The following is an 18,801-nucleotide window of genomic DNA, read 5'->3' on the forward strand; positions in this document are numbered from 1 at the left end:
AGTAACCTCTCCCTTGAGCATGACCTTAACAGAAGGGCTCGATCATATTTGCTGTGATCTCTGGGTTGGAGATGTGGTTGCATTGCATTGTGACCTTCCCTCAGCATGGAAAGATGGTCGTGATAAGGCACTGACTGTGCTCACAGATGCTCATGTGTCTGCAGTCTGCTGCACATTCAACAAGTTTTTTTTCCAGGATGGCTGTGACCTCATGCATCCCTGGGGGGAAAACAAGTATTTAGGGATCACATCAGACATTGACGGTCACGGTGTTGAGTCAAGTGTTAATTCTGCTTCCAACTGTCCCATTCTGAGCAAGTCAATGCTGGTTGTAGGTCCTACCAGCATCGAAGAGGAGCCTGAGCTAGATGAGGATGCCCTTACTCTGGAGGAAGCCCTTACTCATGATGTTGCATTTGGAAGCCCAAACGTTGACCATACTACTCCATCGACATTGCATCCTGACACTCCAGCTCTCATTAGCGGCCCTGGGATCAATCCAGACAATTACCTTCTTGTCCATGGGAAGTACATCCACAAGGAGACAATCTGTCGATGGGTACTCAACAAGTATTTCATCGCAAAGTCTCTCGATAGACAGGAGCGAGTTGATAGTGTCGGTTTCACAAAGGTTAATCGTCGACATGAGCTCCCAGGGAGGTCTATCACTGGTGGTGATACATTCATCATTGGCAATGTTTTCCTCACAATCATCTGCATCAATCTCACGCTTACTATTGCACTTGTGTGTTCCACATCAATTGAACACCATAGCATTATGCATCATCATATTCTTGCCTCAAATGTTTGTGCTCCTGACGTCAAAATCACTGGCCAAATCTTAACATTGATCCCCACACACCAACCTGTTGAACAGCACTCCTGGCTTTGGATGGGAGATTATGAAACATACTCGGAGATTCAAGGCATCAAGCAAACTACAGAAAGGTTGTCGAAATTACAGCGCCAGGACTTCTGGTAGAACTCATTAACCCTGAGACAATGTGCGTTCACATGCACGATGACATCAATTCTGACAGGTTTTTCGCATTGAATAACCTCAGGAACACGTGGATCATTGAAGAGTCAGCTCTCTCTCTCGCATGCGACACTCTTTGGCGCAATGCCTGCGAGCATTCAATCAGCATCAAGAATATCCTCCATATCCCTACCCCTTCTGACTGTCATATACCTGATCCGACCACTCCAATATTAATATCCACTCCGCTTTCCGACCACCTCCGCTCCATTCATCCTCCGCTCCGTCCAATCATTGTCTGCATCTGCCCCTACGCTTCCGCTCGACTGCCCAACCGGTCCTCTTCCATAATGTCTCCATTCAACTGGAACCTCTTTCCCCTTTTAGATATATACTTTCCCCTTCAGTACATAGACCCTTACTTCTGGATCACCGGTAATTCTTCTTACCGCTCGATCACTGATCCGACATGTACATATTGATATCCGCTCCAACTTATGTCTTCACCTGTGTAAGTACTTACAAATTATATCCTTGGTACATAGCTTTACAACATAGTAATCCTGATCATTGCCTCATACTTAGAAGTATATAACATATCCTGTACTTAGATATTTTCCCCAGTCTTAATATTACTTGTCTTCTTGCAGTTTCTACTTGTGAGAATTCTCAGTAGGACCTTGCCTCCTCCAGACACAAGTTTCATCTTGTTGTCACCTCCGACTCTCCACCCTGACTTAGAGCCATGCTCTAAGTCTTCTCTTTACTTCTCTGCCCCTATCAAGTATTCCCCCTGCTCCTATCCACCCTCTGCACTATCCTCCGCCTTCTCCACTCTGTTCCTAGTTGGCCTGCCGCTAGTAGCATTCACCTCCTGACCCTCAAAGCAGACCTAAGTGGTCTACTTGTCCTACTGTTGGACAACATCGGACCCGCTCCAAATTCGGGGCACATACTTGGCTAAGGGCACAGTGCAAGAGCTGAAGCCAAGCCCTGACCCCTCCGCTTCTTGAGTCGGCATGGTACCTAACATTGACCCTTCCATGTTTCCTTACACTCTTACTGATGGTACATTTTTTGTCTTGTAACTTCATAATATCTACTAACTTGAACATGATGATACAGACTCTGTGTCATATACCTGATTCAGCCACTCCCAACACCATTCATAGACATCCCTACTATTGGTCCGACCCCCTGTTTCCCTGTCCGCTCCATCCCTCCTTCTCTGACAATGCATGAAGTGCATCTCAGCAAGACTAGCCCTGCTACCTCCACCCGACTCCGCTCCGCTCCTCCGACACTACCCCTATTTTCTCTGACACCATATCCCTACCCTCCGACCCTATCTGGAGCTCCGCTCCTCCGCTCCATTGGTCTGACTGATCCTACTCCTACTCCCTCCACCATCTCCACTTTTCTGACCCACTCGGTTCCTCCAGTTTCTCTTGTATCACCTCACCCGACTATCAGTCTGCCCGACCGTTTCACCAGTCCACTCCTAGACTAGGCACCACTTAACTGGTCTTATCTCCATTTAGTATCATAGTTCCTCCTTTCGGATCACCGGTAATTCCTATACTGGAGTGATTACTGATCCATCGCATGCATATTGTTCTCCGAGCCTTTTCTCGTATGTCTCAGTCATCCTTCTAGTAATCCTGTACACTCAGCACATAGCCTTCTGCTATGCTATGCTCATCACTTAGAGTATATAAACATATGTACATTTGTCTGTAGATACTCAGTCTGAATATTACCTTTTCTAAGCCCTGCTCTCTTGTCCTTGTTCTTGGGCAAACCCCTTGACAACTCCTGTTTGCCGGCCTAGGGGATTGACTCCCTAGGTCAGCTGCCTCCTCCGCTCATCTGACTTCCTGCACCTCCGCTGCCTTTCCCGCGCGTCGGACTTACAACTAGTACTCTCGTACTTCTGTCCTCTGTGTTTCCATTCTGCTTTGGACTTTGTCCAAGCAGTCTCCTCTGCTCCACTCCTACTGTTAGCTCCATCTGCAGTAGCCCTCCGACTCTCCCCTGCTGGGTGGACCAACCTCCACCCAATGTTCCCGCGCTTATCTAGTAGTCTGTCGGCCCTCCTTTGGAGGACCTCCACTCCAACATACTGTCGGAGCTCATAGAACTCGAGTTGGACTACAATCCGAAATTAGGGGCACATACTTGGGTAAGGGGTGCAGCATACGAGCTGAAGCCAAGCCCCTCAGACTCAGCCTTACCCCTGAGCATGGTCTTAACACTCTGCAGGTATTGTTTGCATAGAAGCAAGTCAGCAACTTGCTGTGGCTGAATTGGGACCTCTGGATGACTGTCCGCTATGTGGCATAAAAACTGACTCAATGCATGCACATATTGGTATTCATATCTTGTGGGCATCTTGTGGTATCAAGGAGACTCTAAAGGAGGAGGTATGTGTCAAGGCTTTCATTGCAAGCAAGACTTACCAGTTTTCAGGTCAGTCTCATATACCCATGTGGATTCTGTGGTCAATCTAGTCGCAACAAGTGCAAGATTCAAATCAACATCAGCAAAACCCTGATTTGGCTACAGCGCCACAGCCACACAGCATGTCACAGGTCACACAGAGTTTTTTGTAAAGGCTCTGCAGCATCACACAGGTACTGATTCTATGTAAAAACGAGTGTAATGTAGTCACAAACATATATATAACAAGATGGTATGCTAACAATTATGTTTTATTGAGAAATTGTGTAGTGTGCAACACTGTGCAGCGCTGTACATGGGGGGACCTCGCTGTGACACTGTGATTGCTGTGCAGCGCTGCACAACGCTGCACATAGGGTTAGGGTTTTGCTGATGAAGGTCTCAAGTAAGGGTAGCATATCACTCGAAACACGCTGCCCTTACTTTCACGTCTTCCAATATGCCAATGCCAACATTGGCTCCAAGAATCAACCCTCACACAATGTCCCAATCAAGTGCGAGCTCTGTCACCCGTCACTCACACCCCCGTCACTGGGAAGAAGTCTCGTGCTGAATCAGGATTTGTGGATGCTGTCTGGCGCTACAACATGATTCAACATCTTGATGATGTTCACCCTCAGTATGCACACCCCAAAAATCCCACTGGTCTCCCTCTGCCACTTGACATTCTCAACACATTCATGCTGACGTGCCTCGAACAACGTGATGCTGGTATCCCCGAGTTGCAATGGCTTATGCCTCTTTTTGACTTGGATGATGATAAAGAGAATCAACCCGGACCAAGTGCCCGCAAGCGGAAGAATAATAACGCCGGCAATACGAATGCGAAGGAAGCTTGTAAATCTGTGTAGTCAGTTTGTTCGTTTGTTTCATTTCCTTTGCATGCTTTCACGATTACACGTACATCACTCGCTCGCTATTTTATAGCTTCCAATTGTATATCATCACTCAGGAATCAATACATGCATGTTTCCGGCTCATTATATTGCATACGACGCGTCTCTCGTTGAGTGGTGAAAATTTTCAGCGCGACAGAATTACTCGATTTGGCAGTGTGACATCACGTGGTGTCACTGTAACAGTGGTGGTGGGGTCGCCGAACTAAAAGTGTTAGTGTCTGGAACTGACCGATCGCACGGTTAAGGGGGCACGTTTGCACCCATATCGCATCGTGCGTACTCCGGCAGATCGCAGATTTTCTATTGCATCCCCCACCACGAGCGCACGAACCTTACAATAACACGCCTCAGTAATACCATAGGATTTGTGATGTATTGCTAGCGCCACCATTAGTGTATTACCAGCATTCTTTCTGTGGGAGGCGTTGTCAGAAATGTACCAGGATATTTTGTGTTTTTATGTTACAAAAGAAGTTAATGAATACAATGCACTTTCATGAAAAGAGCTACGCATATGTTCAAGGTGTCTGATTCACCTTTATCATAGTGAAGGAGACGGGTACCATGCATACGAGAACAAAGGTCTGATGGATACGCAATTCCTGACACCGATCATCTTCTGTCCATCCTCGAGCTTGAAGCCTGGAAAAATCCTGGTGGAACAAAGGAACAATGCATGCAAATGAGTCGTCCTGAACCACAGGACCTTCCAATTCGGGAATCTGAATTATCAAAATTATATAACAAGTCCCTCTTGGTTTTGTTTTCCATGTTCAAGCACACCAACACCAGAATTCCATATTCAGGGAAATCCCAACTGCTATCCATCTCGTTGCGAAGGACAGTGCGTTTTTTGTATTATCTATGTCCGAATATTGGTAGTTTCCATACTGGTATTGCGGCAAGTGACCTCCCGTTGCATTGCTTTGGTTAAATTGGTTTGCCTCTCGCTCGACAAATGTCCCGCGCTCGGTGAGTTCAACCAGTACTCGCCCTTGCGTAGGTACGGTCCTGCACCTAACGTCGCAGATCCAGCTGCAAATATCCTCTTTGAATGTTGTCCGGGATCAATCAAAGGCGTTTGATATGGACGACCGTGCGATCAGGTATCCTACAAACATATTGGAAACCGCATATTTTTTTGGTCTGCCTAACGGATGTGTACACACTCATATTTTTTGAAAACCTTTTAACTGAAATACAAAGTTTTGGCAGATCTCAGTTTTGATGCTGTACTGCCCGTTCTTCACTACTCGACAAACGAGTCCTTCACAAAGTATCAGATGTTCAAATTTTTCGTTAACATTTTTTGTTTTAATGGTATGAATTATATAAACCTGTCTCCACTCCCCCGACTGCCAATTAAAATCGCTCATGGACTGGTTCTGGTGTCACATCAGGCCCTTACAACTGCCACCTTTCTACTACTAAAACAGAGAAAGTACAGTTCCTAGAATGCTCAGGATTTAGAACGCGGTGGCAAGAATATTTACACGACGGAAAGTAGACCCTGTACTTGTAGTAGTACTACTACTAGGTGGTAAAGCTCTGCTCTTCGCGTTCCAATTCTTGTTGCCAACGATTAATCCTATTTTCCCTTCGCATATCCCTTTTGCTGCTCCTTCCTTGTCTCCCTTGTTCCTCCACATTCTTCCTGTTGAAGGAGTCGGCTAAAATTCACCTGCTTCTCCGCTACTCTTTCGGCCCTCGTCCTTCGCATCTATGTCCATCTCCTCGGCATCTCGCAAACCACCTGCCTTATATCCATACCCAGACACATCGATCTCCTCGAACCTGTCAGCAGCACCGACTACTGGGAACACACGGTTCAGTGCCCAATAGACAAGTGCAGAAACCCCAAAGCCCGTAAAGAACGATAAATCGTAGATCCGGGTGGCTGCTAGGGGGACAGTCCGCCCGGCTAGAAAGCAGCAGCTCAGCATCAGCGCATCGCGATTGTGTGGTTAACTCACTAGCTCCAGCGAAACCGACAGCGTTGATAAGGATTCCGGAAATATACGCGGCGTATGCACTTGATTGCACTTGTCAGAGTTTTGAACGCTTCAAGCCTATTGAGACTCTCACCGGAAGTTGATCCCATATGTATACCAGTACCAAGTGCCCTTCCCTGTACGATAAAGGTCCTTGATGTTATAGTGACCCTTGCGGACAATGTAATATTCCGTCACCTATCGCAACCCGTTCAGATCACTGGAAAGAATCATGACAGAATTGCCTACCATAACCCCAGCAATGGAGCTCAGGAACACCGAATATGCAGAGAGGTAAGAGGTGAACTCATTACTGTTCTTCAGAAGGTTCCATGGGCACATGGCCAGACCAACGATGGCAGCAATGTACCCGCCACGTCGGATGTTCTGCAGTCAAATCTTAGTATGTAGGTTTTGTTTATACATTGGTGATGCATACAATGAAACGAGGGAACAGTGCGGTCAAATCACACCCTGCCGACACTGAGTTCGCACAGATGTTCGTGCTTGGTGACCGACGTCAGCTTAAGGACCGCCCTGGACATGTTTGTCGACCTCACCCCAACTGGGAGAAGAAGCATCAGAATCGTAACCAACACCGAATAAGATGCGCGACGTCACCTGTGCAAGCATGAATGAAGTCGAGATAAACCATACCTGCCAAATGGAAGACACGACAACGCGTCAGCTATACGCCCACCTCCTCGGAATCCCAGTCACGCACCCCGAATCTCGTGGCTTTCGACGCATTGTCATTCAAGAAATTTTCCAAAAGAACAATAGGTGACCAGATGGCCGTCCCGTAAATTGCCTGCGACGACGAGCTCACAAGGATGCCAATCAAACACACGAACGCCGCTGTGACAGGACTCGCAACCAGTTGTGGGTATAGTGCAGCCGATGGGGTACGTGCGCGGGAGGCAAAGTCCGGTGCGTTTGTGATAATCGTTACCTGGTTACTGATGCATGACATGGCACTGACCACCATGGCCCAGCCCAGCTTGGATCCATGCAGCGTGGAAGGTTGGTGAACGATCGGGCCAATTCCGTGAGCTTTTACAATGCACCATATGAGGAACGTAATTGAGGCTATGGGCATCAGGATGGGCGTCAAAAGGAAGAAGTGGCGGCTGAGGAAGGTCACTTTATGACCACCGGATAATATACGTGTACCTACACCTTGTGCACAGGGAACCAAATGACCGGCAGTGAAATGAGCCAGAAGAGGAAGAAGCACAGAAAATCTCGAGTGTCTGTTCCAGAGGATGCGGGCATTGAATTTGCTATTGCCTAGCCTCAGCTGGATATCATACATCAGGAACTGAGATATGTGACGCACGCAAGTCATTAATGCTAGGCCACATTGCCCTGAGCATTACTAGCACACAGGAACCGCCAATGCTCGCCTGGACACCATACCATATGCTGTGCTACTCAGCTCGCGTGTCACTGTAAAGGCAGAAATGCGCACCATGCCATAGCAGCGCGATTGAAGACACACCACAGGCTGCCAAACATCCCAAAGCTTGTGCGATTCACGATTGGAAACATCACATGGAAAACGGCACCGGGACGCGCATTCAGAACAAGGAACGGCGTGCCAATGCCATAACCCAGCCATACACATAGCCAGGCTTGCCACCACGACATTCCTAGTTGGATCATGGAACTTGGATGTTTCATTTAACACATATCAAGGATACATAACGACAGCGAGCGTACGATACGATCATCCACATGTTAACATTAAACATGTCTGCTATCCAGAAGGCAACGTAGTTGTATGCACGCCATGTTTGTTTCTCTGGTTCGACAGGCAGCAAATCTTCGTTCTACGGAACGGGTTATGAGATATCGAATTCGTAGTGGACACTCACGGTGATGAGCTGCTCGGTGAGCGTGAGATTGGGCTCATGAGTGACTTCGAGGCTTTGGATAATCCTATTGACCAAGCCCATGGCAAGTTCAACTAATGGTGGGACGGCACCATCATTGTCCGCAACTCGCAGGTCTTTAATTATGTCTGCAGCCTTGTGTGCTTATCGCTCGAATTTGTCAAGAAATTCCCGCCACTGTCACAGCCTAGTGTACACGTGCAACTGGCGGGCGAAAAATAGATATGGGGCTTCCAATGTGCCTGTCGTTGGTTTCAAGAGAACGGCGATAAAACGGGACGACGTTCATATCTGGCCGAGTACGAATGCTTCCTAGGCGGCCACAGTCAAATACGATTACAAGACGTTGGGGGGAGAGGCTTCATCCACGCGAATGAACATACGCACGTAATCCGACGCGAGATCAATGTTGAAGGTATCTGCGAGGATTTGACTGCGAGATAAACCTCGAGTGTGAGGCCTGAAAGTCGGGAAATGACCTAACGAGCGTTCTTGACAATACCCAACAGCGAAGCCTACAAACCTTGACGTGAACGCGAGAAGAATCACGCCAACCCTAACGTGCGAGTGTCGAACAAACCAATGAATTATGCAATACAGTTGAAATGCTCATGTAGCAGCAAGCCTGGATTGAGTGCTATTTCAGTCTTGACACAAGAGAACAGGTTCGCTTAGTAAGCACTTGTTTGGCTCCTCAGGCCTCCGAAGAGCTTAAACGGCACCTTAGTTAGACGCACTTTCCATGCCACCCAAAGCGCCGGAAGAACCAGAACAAAACCCATATGATCTGCTTGAGATCTCACAGGAGGCTACCGAAGCCGAGGTTAGGACAGCCTATCGAACTCGCTCGCTAAAAGTCCACCCAGACAGAGTACGTCTATTCATCCCAAGGTCGAGACTTAATTGACGTTGTCGCTGCAGAACAGGAATGACCCTAATGCAGGTGCGTACCGAGCTTCGCAAAAGATGTAGCTAACGCATGCATGTAGCCCAGAAATTCCATGCATTGACCACCGCCTCCACCCTCCTACTCGATCCCCTGCGCCGTCTCGCGCTCGATGCGCAACTCCGTTTGCAAGCTGCCAAGAAGCAGCGCTTCGCAACTTACGATAATAAGCGCAAGGCCATGGTATCTGAGTTGGAGGAACGGGAGCAAGAGTTCAAGAAAGCGCGAATGGCCAAGGAGCAAGAGAGAACTGCAAGGGAGAGCGAAAACGTAAGGATTCGGGAGGAGGGGCGGAGATTACGGGAGCAGAGGGAGAAGGAACTCGAGCTGCAGGAATTAGAACGTCATCGTGCAAGGTTGAAGCCCGAGCTAGATGAAATTGTCGAAGAAGACACTCTTGCTCCTCCGCCGCCTGGTGACTTGGACACCACGATCCGTGTCAAATACGCTCTGTCATCACATCCTGCGCTTCTTACGGCGTTCGCACTCGCCGCGCACCTCCGACGGTATGGCGAGATCGATGAAGGGGCGGTGGTGATGTCGCAGAAAGCCAAAAAGTCGAAAAAGTCCAAGGGGCTGGTAGACGGCGAAATGATTGTGACCGCGCTGGTGCCGTTCAATCAGCTGGGCGCTGCATTTGCTGTGATATCGAGTGCCGAATCGTTGAAAGATCGGGGTATGGATGTGGCATGGGCTGGCGGGTCCGAGCCCCCGATACTAGGCTGGCTTCGCGAGCGCGGGGAACTCGGAGGGCCCGCACCCAAGCGTGCTGAGCCCCTCAAAACAAATGCTTCTCCAGTGGGGACGACGTTCAGTTCGTTTCCCTCGAGTTTTGTGAGTCTGGTTCACTCGTCCTATCCCCCCAGTCAACTCATTTTTCTGTTCCGTCAGCCTGCTTTTGATGATGTAGCACCACCGCCACCTCCTGCTGCAAAGGCGGGAATGGACTATGAATCGTTGACACTCCTCCGTATGCGTGAAGCTGAGCGCGCACGCTTAGAGAAAGAGATACTGGAGGCAGAAGCTGCTGACGGCAGCTAGCCTCACTTTGCTGTCGCATGGTATATTTCATGTTGCAGCTCTGAACCTCTGGCCGCGATCTTGACGTCTGGTGTGAGCTCCAGAGCACTGTGCCCTTGCACACCTCCGCAGTTCTCGTGGGCAGCATGGATGGAAGGTTAGATATTCCATTTCAAATCCATTAGATTAATTTCTTGCATTTCTGAGGGAGTTGTTTAGGGCTTCAAAACGTGTATGTATCATGATGCGCTCATGTATCTGTTCATCTGATTGTCACATCCAGGTAAAGTGTTTGAACCAATTCAAATAGGTCTGCTTTGCGGACACTTGTTCTTGTTATACTTGAATATAAACAACGATAACCCGATCCTACAGGTCAATTGCAATACATGATCGGCTGGGTCTGACATGCGTTTGCGTTGTGAATTCACACGTCGACATTCAAGAATGTTCTAATCGCTCGACTCGTCCCCTCATTAAACGGATCCTGGTTCGCCTATAGTCGAATTGTTTATATCACACAAGCAAACGGTGTACTTTCTGGTCAAGCAAACCTCGAACCAACCTTGTGGAACGATATTACACACAATTCCGTGGAGCTTCAACTACCGACATCTTTCTCGCGCTGACGGTATAGAGTGACACTATTTCCCAACACTACATAAACTGTGGTACTTTTCGCATCCGTGGTTTCATAGGGTTCCGTGCATGATGCAGCTCATGGAATAACACTAGGAGAAGCAAGACACAGCGAGTGCGTGTTCCTGATGGAAGTTGCCCTGTCGGATACGGGCCGGGATACAACCCCGCCAGGCTCTGCAGTATGAAGGCATTGGCTTCGCTTTCTCCGACTCCATCGCATGGCCTTCATGTTGGCTACTTAGAACCCGCGGAGCCGGATTCGAGCAATACTTACACATACGTAGGAGCGACAGGGTTCGAAGAATCAATGTTGCCCAGTCTGGGATTGCAAGATATGATGCCCACCGCTGATGTGCAAGTTAGACCGCTCAGCACAAACCAAAGTTTAACCACAACCAGAAAGGATATACTCAGAGTCCCGTGCTTGGCTATGTTCCACCCTACCGATCATGATAGGCCAACCGCAACTGACTTTAATGTACACTCATCAGGCAGTTTCTTGAGGCGTTTTGCAGCCTCGAGAATGGCAAGCTGCAAGAACGTTTATTGTACCTCCCACCCTTCAACTCTGGGTCGATCTTGCCATTTCAAGGATCTTCATCCGGCTAGGGTGGCAGCATGAGGCTCAAGCAAGCCCTCATTAATACCGTGGATTTCATCATCGACTGGATGCGGACGTCGTGCAGAAGAGTCTCTCAGTCTGCAAGCGCCTGCCGCTGCTCAAGGGATGTCGCGGTGAACCTCTGACCAGATGACAAAACCATTGACCTTCGATATCCTGTCAATGACAGTGATCAGTGGCCATTGGCCATTGGCCATCATTTAATCAAGAATATGGACCTGGTACACGAGGCACTACTGTTGTACGTACACGGCACTCCGAGCTTCCAGTCACCTCAATGATCAATCGCTTGTTTTTGAATGGGTGGTGCTGTAATGGGATAAAGAACCGAAAAGCACAAGCGCGCGTTTACCGCATGGCATTATTGTGGAGTTGCATGCAGCACCTTGGCCTCCAACTTGATCTCACAGCTCTCCCATTGATTCACTCGCTCCCCACGATCTGTGTTATAAGTGGGCAGAAACATTAGCGGGTAGAAGCATTTATAGTTTTGTCACATTGCTAAGAGAACCTCTGTCGCGGTTAAGCATTGCACGAATCGAAGTCTCCACCCCGTTTCCCCTGACGAGATGAGGCTAACATCCTCAAGTCATAAACATATCAGGTGAGATTTCCCCAACGCCGGCAAGATGGGATATCTTAGAGTTTCATTGGGGTAGCTCCCATCTCCATCATGCAGAGACGGATTCAAGCTCCAACTTCTGTATTCAGACGGCGTTCAGGATGACCGCCCTTCAACAAGTCAATATTACTATGTACGGTTCCCCATCATTTGGAAATGAAGGACTTACACGCAATCACAGGACCAGCCAGTTGGCACCAGAGACATATGGCGTGCAAATTTTCGGCATGTTTTGGTAGCCTCATGTCGTGGTTGCTCCGTTCTGACAAATCCCAGACATCGATCTCCATCACCTGCCCAAGATTGGGTGGTTGAATGTGGACCACCAATTCTATGTTGAAATATCCATTGACGATAATGCGGGGACGACCAATTCTACGAGTCCGGAGAAACCCAACTCTATGCCTTGGACTAGTAAACATATCTTGTACGTCGGCGATTACTGCCTGATTCAAAGGCTGATTTAAAGAGCAGCAATGTTCGCAACTCTACCACTCTCACATTGAAAATATTTGCCCATCGCCAACTCCATACTGACCAATACATTGGTATGGTTCAGGGGTGTATCGAAGAATTTTTGAGGTACCCTGGCGGTGAGTAACTCCATCCTTGCGGAATGTGTGTACTGACAGTTTAACAAAGCTATTCTTGAAAACCTGAAGTGTATAAGCCCTGAAGGCAGGGAAGAGCTACTTAGGGCAAGCTTGGAGTTCAAGATTTCCCCCATCGTGGGCAATGAGAGCCCTGCTCGTCCATCTCAGCGCACTGAAACCGGTCACCAAGAAGGCATTTGGAAGGGACCCATAACGAGTCATGACCATGGGGACGCCGTCAGAACTTCATTTCCCCCTGCAGTGCAAATCTTTGGTACGTTAGATCATCTCGAATGACGGTTACTTTTGGTAACATGCGACGTCAATCAGATATCGACCTGCACCATCTTCCGCGAATCAGTTTGGGTTCGATTCACGACAGCTTCTATGTCCATGCTTCCGTAGATGACCACGATCACAAGTCTACCACTGCTGAGAAAGCGCATTCATTGCCATGGAAGACTCAATTTAAACTGTGAGTTACTTTGTCCCCGCCAGTTCATGGCGTTGACTCCTAGCAAGTAATGTACAGGCATCATCCATAATTTCCCTCAAAGTCTTCGCAAAACGTTGCCTCCATGAAGATCAGTACATTGGCATGGTACAAGAACGTGTCGAGCCGCTTCTCGCTCATCCCAGAAGTGAGTTTTTGGTCACCATCTGATCGGCTCGCTTGTCGTTGAATACAACATTAGCTAAAATCTACCGCCTCATGTCTTTTGACCGCCATGGCAATAAACATCTCCTTTGTGCTAGCATGGAATTCAAGATCACGCCCCTTCATGAAGCAATCGAGCATAACACCACTCAGTACGCCGAAATCCAGCTAGCCCGGACGATCGATGCCCCCAAGGATATATCATCTATCCCGGACACTGGAGGGTTCAGTCCAAATGGATCTTTAAAACAGTCTACAGAGCAGGTCGTCGTTGTCTTTGCCTCAGAAGTCCTTACACCACTCTTGGACAAGATTAGCATTTTCGTTCAGCTTGCTGGCAAGTTCGCTGAAGTATGGTCCCTCTACTTGAACACTGAACATGTCTGACACCACTTCCCTAGGCTCATCCGTACACCAAGATGGCGTTCATGGTCCTCACCGCAGTATATCAGGTGAGCGGGACGGCCACATGTTAAGACCTAATGAGCTCATTCCTTTGATTAGGTGGTAGATTCACAGTTTGCCCGAGACCGAAGTATCCGTCGGCTCATTACCATTATGCATGAAACCTACAGCCTTATCTCTGGCGTAGAGGAACTGAAAAGGGTAGAATCACAAGAAAAGACTATCAACTCCCTTGCTCGCCAGACGATTGAGTGTTCGTACTTTATCCGTGACTACCTGCAAAACAGGAGCGGGTGTAAGTCTGGCAGCTTCCTATAAGAGTTTTTTAACGAAGTTCCTGGATATAGGGAAACAAAGTTTTTCGAACGCGTTATCCGACCTCGATGCCAAGATCCTAACATACGAAACAGCATTCAAAGAACTCAAGAATGCCTTACAACAGCAGACCGCAATTCACACAGAACTCTATGTATTTCGTGTGCATGATCTGTTGCTTGACCATGGTAATACCCATATTCCATCTCTCTCAGCGCGTGTTCATATTTCTGTTAGCCACGAAAACGGACCTTGATTCCATGCACTATGCTTTTGGCGCTTCGTACGAATCACAGAAGATCGTAGACGCGCCCTCACGGACCGATATCGTGGAGTCGATAACTTCATGGGTTAATCAAGACAATGAACAGCAGATCTACCTCTTGCTAGGTCCCAGGGGGTCCGCAAAATCCAATATCGCACACACCATTGCGCGCCAATTCGACGCCATTGTGCGTCTTGGTTCGTCGTACTGTTTTTCGCGCGCCACCCGGGACAAGAGAAATACTACGAATTTGTTCAGCACAATTGCACGGGACCTTGCTGATCACGACCCCCAATACATGAAGGCTCTCTGGGGCACCGTGAAAGACAAGCGCGCGTTACGTGAAACGATCAACCCACTCACTCAGTTTACCCGCTTTATCCTTATTCCTGCGAGGCAAATGACGTGCATTGGCCCTGTGCTAGTAGTCATCGACGGGTTGGAATACAGCGGTAGCGAGTCAGCTCGTAAAGACCTCCTGACTGCACTTGCAGAGAAAGGAGCAGAGCTCCCCCGTAACTTCAAGTTCCTAGTCACTTGCCAGCCAGAAGACGACATCTGTGCTGCATTTGAAGGAAAATCTCATGTTATGCAGAAACATCTGGAACATCACGCCGACTCACTCTTTCCTGAGTGCAGTCCACCACGGACCTTATCGCAAAACCAGACAGGCAGACCTAGGCCTTGCCCTCCTACCCCTCCCTTGTCTATCCCAGAATTCACGCAATACATTCCGTCACCTGAGACTGGGCTCGTCCACGGTTGCCACGAGTAATTCCACTCCAACGTCGGACAGCTCGAGTTCAGGCTCAGCCATTTCCACTGTGTTTGATACATGGGACTCGGACGACGGCTGTGAATCTGCAGAGTCCCCTCCTACGAGTGCCAGCTCCGTTGATGAAGAGCCACAGCCTTCGAAGAGGAGGGCCATTGTACAAGTTACGCGCAGGAGCCAAGAGCTGATCACTGTGGAGAAGATCTCCGAGACTGGTGGCCGGATCATTAGAGGGACCAATTCGGAGAAGCTTGAGAGCTGGGTCGTTGAACAGCACGATCATCCTCAAAGTGGTCTGTTACTGAAAGAACTAAGATTCCTCACATCAGCGGAGCCGGTGAATGATTTACCGCCAACGGTTGGATTATTTGGACGCAGCAGTCGTCCCCCCAAACGATCGCGTCAGAAGCAGGTTCGGGCAAAGACCCTAATCCGTCACTCCACGGATGTGGATGAGGCGGAAATAATGGGTCGGGACGATCTCGCATGTCGGTGATACTTACTGCCAGCCTCGACAGACCAGTGACCATGGGGAGTTCGATGCTGTACTACTTATACTGGCATTGAAGGCAAAGGGCTATTAAACTTTTCGGGTGGGTTAGCCTAGCTGAAAATACCATTTAAACTGCCCAAGCTAAGTACTATTTTGAAAGGGAATGGCGAGTGGTGTCCACTTTGTACACTAATTATATCACAATACCCTTCTGTGTAGCGTCCTCGTGGACAACTTGTACTTACATTACGCACAACTTACTGACGCCGATACCTACGTCACGGTAGTGTTTGCACTGTCCCAGCTTGATCGGCATTATGCCGCATCTACGAGTTCAAACTGCTCATCGAGTACTCATTGAGCTGAGTTTGGTCTTAGCCGACCGCTTAATATCGTACGCGAGCCTCTCCACCGATGAAAGCACTCGCTTAAGGCTAAAGAAAGGTTCAAATTGCGAACGTAAAGTGAGGAGTTCATGGTACCCTGTTATCACTCGGACCCTTTTTGGCCTTCCTCGGTTCCTTCAATCCCTGAGGAAATAAGGTACGAACACGGAACCTTACGGATATCACAAAAGACCTCGACAACCGCAATAATCAATATGTAGCTCCCAATGCTGACTTTGACTTTTCAGATTAGTAATGTGCTTTTTCCTCGCGAGCTTGGTCCTAATGTACCTGCCCACTCATTGGAATCTAGAGCATTCCTTATTCTCGTGTGAGTTATCATCCCGCACCGCCGGTGAGGTTTTATTAGCCGCTCGTCTTCCTTATTTTTTAACTTCGGAATACTTAGGCGCTGGTATTCTCGTTCCAGTCAACTTAACCCTCCGTTACAGCCATGAGTAGGCTTCGCCCCCCACCTCCCCTTAAGCTGCCTTTTCTATCCTAGTTGTCTTTCCACCACACTTGTGTTGTTGCCAACGTTGCACTCGGTCTTTGGACGATTTTGTTTGTACGCGTTGCATTAGCTTTTCTACTCAGTGCAGACCATGTTTTTATTTTATATATGTATTGCAATAAATCCAGTGAACACTTATCCAAACAACCCTCGTGCTTTCTCACCACCGCAATCGACTCGGAAGGCACTTGAAGACACCGACATACAAGGCCTCCGAGGCTTAGAGTTGCGGCCTGGCGCGGATACTTCCAGTAAGCTCAATCTCTTTGCGAACAATACCCAAACACTCGCACATTATAGCCACACCCAATGGACACACTGGCCGTGCTTCGAGCAACACTCCCCGTTCAACGCCGCAGCATTGGTGCATTCTCAGCGAGGCGCCGTCGGTTCCATATGTTCAACTTTGAAATATGCGCCACCCAAACCTCAATCAACTCAGCCTACAACAAGACACTCTGACCCATTTTACAGCCACGAGCAGGCTTCGCAGTTGTGTGCTCGCGTTATCGCATATCTCTTTGCTTGTCCCGTTTTACAGCCATGAGTAGGCTTCGCGTTTTTAAGGAATCAACTTGATGTATTCATCAATGTCACTTAGGCTAGGATACAAAATAACACAATGTCCGAAGATGATTAACCCCCACGTCAGTGACTGAACAGGAAACACCACATCGGCAACGAGAGATCATTGGTAATGAAAACAATACGAAGTTGTAGGAGAGACGTTAACGAAGGAAAGACAAAGTCACCATAAGTCACGGAGGAGCAAGCATGTGCGGAGGATATGTTGAGGCCGTTATATACCCGCTCAATGATAGCTGCAACATTAAACTGAAGCGAACATGTCGAGTAGAGTCTGGGGTCTTTTCGTCGTGAATGCCGTCAGGGTGTTCGGACTTTGTTTGCTCAGGGTTTGAAGTTGTTAGAAGGAACCGAGGAAGGTCCGACTGATAACAGGGTACCGGAAACCGTAAAGTGAGGCCTTTCTCAGATGTTGTAATATGTTTTCAAGCAAGGTTCAATCTAATTAATCATTCTGGAGGCCCTATTACTAGCCTAGTAGGGCCCAGGCGGCGCTTGTTGTGTCGGAAAACCTCGGTACGTGTCCTAGACAGATTTGATACTACGACCCTGAAACCAAAATTATCAGATTATCAGCACCAATTAGATGGGGAGCTCCCCAGTACTACTGCACTACTCAAAAAATCTGCAGGTAAGATGACACGTTGTTACTAAGAATCTACAACAGGCGCTATATGATTCTGATTCTCATGCCAACTTTAAATTCAGCTGGCAGTGTGTATCAATGTTGCCATATTAATATTGTTGCCACAAAACAGCGCAGTGAGCCACTGTGAGTCTGATAAACGCGTGACCTGACGACTTGTAGTAGGGGTGATATGGAAAGCGAGAGTGATCAGCTCGAGAGAAAGTGGTCAGCTCAACTTGAGTTCAACGACAGTGATCAGCTTCGCCCAAAAAGTATGAGGGCCCGTATTGGACAAAATTCTAGAGTTTTGCTTTGAGCTTGATCTCGAGTTTGATCTTACCGAATAAGGAAGGTGTGTCCTTCGACAGGGACAGCAACATTGACCTTGACTTTGACTTTGACTTCTGCCTCGACGTAACCATAACTCTACTCTATGTGATTAATACAGTTTATGTTGAATTACAGCCAATTCCCCTCGTGACCGTGACTGTTAAGCCCAAGGATGTCGGCGCTATTGGTAAAATCGCGTTTCGTCGCTGTTTCCCACGCTTGCTCGCTGTGTGCCACTAGTGGCACACGACGACGACGACCACGCCAAGCACACTACGAAGCATAACGCAAGACAACTTCAACAGTTGCACAGCTTATTCGTATTAATTACAGCGATGGGTATCAATAAATTCCCCTTGAGACTATCGAGCTGCTCATGAAATACTTCATTAGGCTGATTTGCCTTGACTGCTGATGGTGACTTTGTGGAATTACATGGGTCATCAACAGCAGAAGCAGAAACAATGGGCATCGAGGACGGCAGTCCGACGTGTTGCGCGCCGTAAATGGATGTGAAGAAAGGGAGGGTGATACTCCACCACTAAGCTTCGGAGCAGGATGGCCAAACCGAGCGTCGTAGGGGAAGAACTCGGTCTAGGAACAAGCAGACGTGAAAAATTGTCAGTAGCGTATACATAAAATAAAATGAACAAAACCATCACGCTTGTCGCCTCCAAGAGGCGTGTTGGACCAGGGATATAATGGTTCACGCCGCCAACGGACAACAAAACGAACAAAAAACTCACCAACCATCGTGCCGGGAGTTGTCCGTGCGTTC

General features: G+C 48.2%; 5 protein-coding genes across 5 annotated transcripts; 4 read left to right on the top strand and 1 right to left on the bottom strand.

Moving 5' to 3' along the window:
* Positions 1–13: 13 nt before the first annotated feature.
* Positions 14–949, top strand: EDB91DRAFT_1019981 (uncharacterized protein; the record flags this gene model as incomplete). Its single annotated transcript, XM_041312548.1, has 1 exon — positions 14–949. A coding segment is annotated over one exon (936 nt), but the record flags the coding sequence as incomplete, so codon positions are not given.
* Positions 950–2,213: 1,264 nt separating this feature from the next.
* On the top strand, positions 2,214–4,371 carry EDB91DRAFT_1349521 (uncharacterized protein; the record flags this gene model as incomplete). Its single annotated transcript, XM_041326023.1, has 2 exons — positions 2,214–2,451; positions 3,935–4,371. The coding sequence occupies 2 exons, from the start codon at positions 2,214–2,216 to the stop codon at positions 4,288–4,290; spliced, it is 594 nt and encodes a 197-aa protein (XP_041173197.1). The 3' UTR covers positions 4,291–4,371.
* A 1,427-nt stretch (positions 4,372–5,798) lies between these two features.
* Positions 5,799–8,293, bottom strand: EDB91DRAFT_1307206 (permease for cytosine/purines, uracil, thiamine, allantoin-domain-containing protein). Its single transcript, XM_041325053.1, has 12 exons — positions 8,207–8,293; positions 8,052–8,161; positions 7,801–7,998; positions 7,669–7,754; positions 7,507–7,612; positions 7,054–7,459; positions 6,946–6,986; positions 6,769–6,835; positions 6,579–6,716; positions 6,424–6,527; positions 6,312–6,370; positions 5,799–6,259 (listed from the first exon to the last, which is right to left on the bottom strand). The coding sequence occupies exons 1-12, from the start codon at positions 8,285–8,287 to the stop codon at positions 6,009–6,011; spliced, it is 1,647 nt and encodes a 548-aa protein (XP_041173198.1). The 5' UTR covers positions 8,288–8,293; the 3' UTR covers positions 5,799–6,008.
* Positions 8,294–8,966: 673 nt separating this feature from the next.
* On the top strand, positions 8,967–10,211 carry EDB91DRAFT_1085296 (uncharacterized protein; the record flags this gene model as incomplete). The annotated part of the gene is made up of 4 exons (XM_041315882.1): positions 8,967–9,095; positions 9,146–9,167; positions 9,214–10,004; positions 10,062–10,211. The coding sequence occupies 4 exons, from the start codon at positions 8,967–8,969 to the stop codon at positions 10,209–10,211; spliced, it is 1,092 nt and encodes a 363-aa protein (XP_041173199.1).
* A 1,993-nt stretch (positions 10,212–12,204) lies between these two features.
* EDB91DRAFT_742847 (uncharacterized protein) lies at positions 12,205–15,104 on the top strand. The gene is made up of 11 exons (XM_041328257.1): positions 12,205–12,209; positions 12,258–12,503; positions 12,551–12,669; positions 12,719–12,943; positions 13,000–13,144; positions 13,192–13,310; positions 13,365–13,678; positions 13,729–13,779; positions 13,832–14,027; positions 14,080–14,235; positions 14,285–15,104. Exons 2-11 carry the CDS (start codon positions 12,478–12,480, stop codon positions 15,085–15,087), a joined length of 2,154 nt encoding a protein of 717 aa, XP_041173200.1. The 5' UTR covers positions 12,205–12,209; positions 12,258–12,477; the 3' UTR covers positions 15,088–15,104.
* The last annotated feature ends 3,697 nt before the right edge of the window (positions 15,105–18,801 follow it).

This window comes from Suillus paluster (genome assembly GCF_016628075.1).
Source record: "Suillus paluster strain FC165 chromosome Unknown EDB91scaffold_68, whole genome shotgun sequence".
NCBI classification, from domain to species: domain Eukaryota; kingdom Fungi; phylum Basidiomycota; class Agaricomycetes; order Boletales; family Suillaceae; genus Suillus; species Suillus paluster.

Excerpts from the sequence above, each read along its gene's own strand:
- EDB91DRAFT_742847 (XM_041328257.1), top strand. The coding sequence starts at position 12,478 with ATGCCTTGGACTAGTAAACATATCTT. Across the intron at positions 12,504-12,550 it reads TGGACTAGTAAACATATCTT|CAATGTTCGCAACTCTACCA; the intron begins GTACGTCGGCGA and ends TTTAAAGAGCAG. Across the intron at positions 13,145-13,191 it reads TGGAAGACTCAATTTAAACT|TAATGTACAGGCATCATCCA; the intron begins GTGAGTTACTTT and ends ACTCCTAGCAAG.
- EDB91DRAFT_1307206 (XM_041325053.1), bottom strand. The coding sequence starts at position 8,287 with ATGGGCTTGGTCAATAGGATTATCCAAAGCCTCGAAGTCACTCATGAG. Across the intron at positions 7,755-7,800 it reads AATCGCGCTGCTATGGCATG|CATATGGTATGGTGTCCAGG; the intron begins GTGCGCATTTCT and ends TGAGTAGCACAG. Across the intron at positions 6,260-6,311 it reads TGTCGGTTTCGCTGGAGCTA|CCGGGCGGACTGTCCCCCTA; the intron begins GTGAGTTAACCA and ends GCTGCTTTCTAG.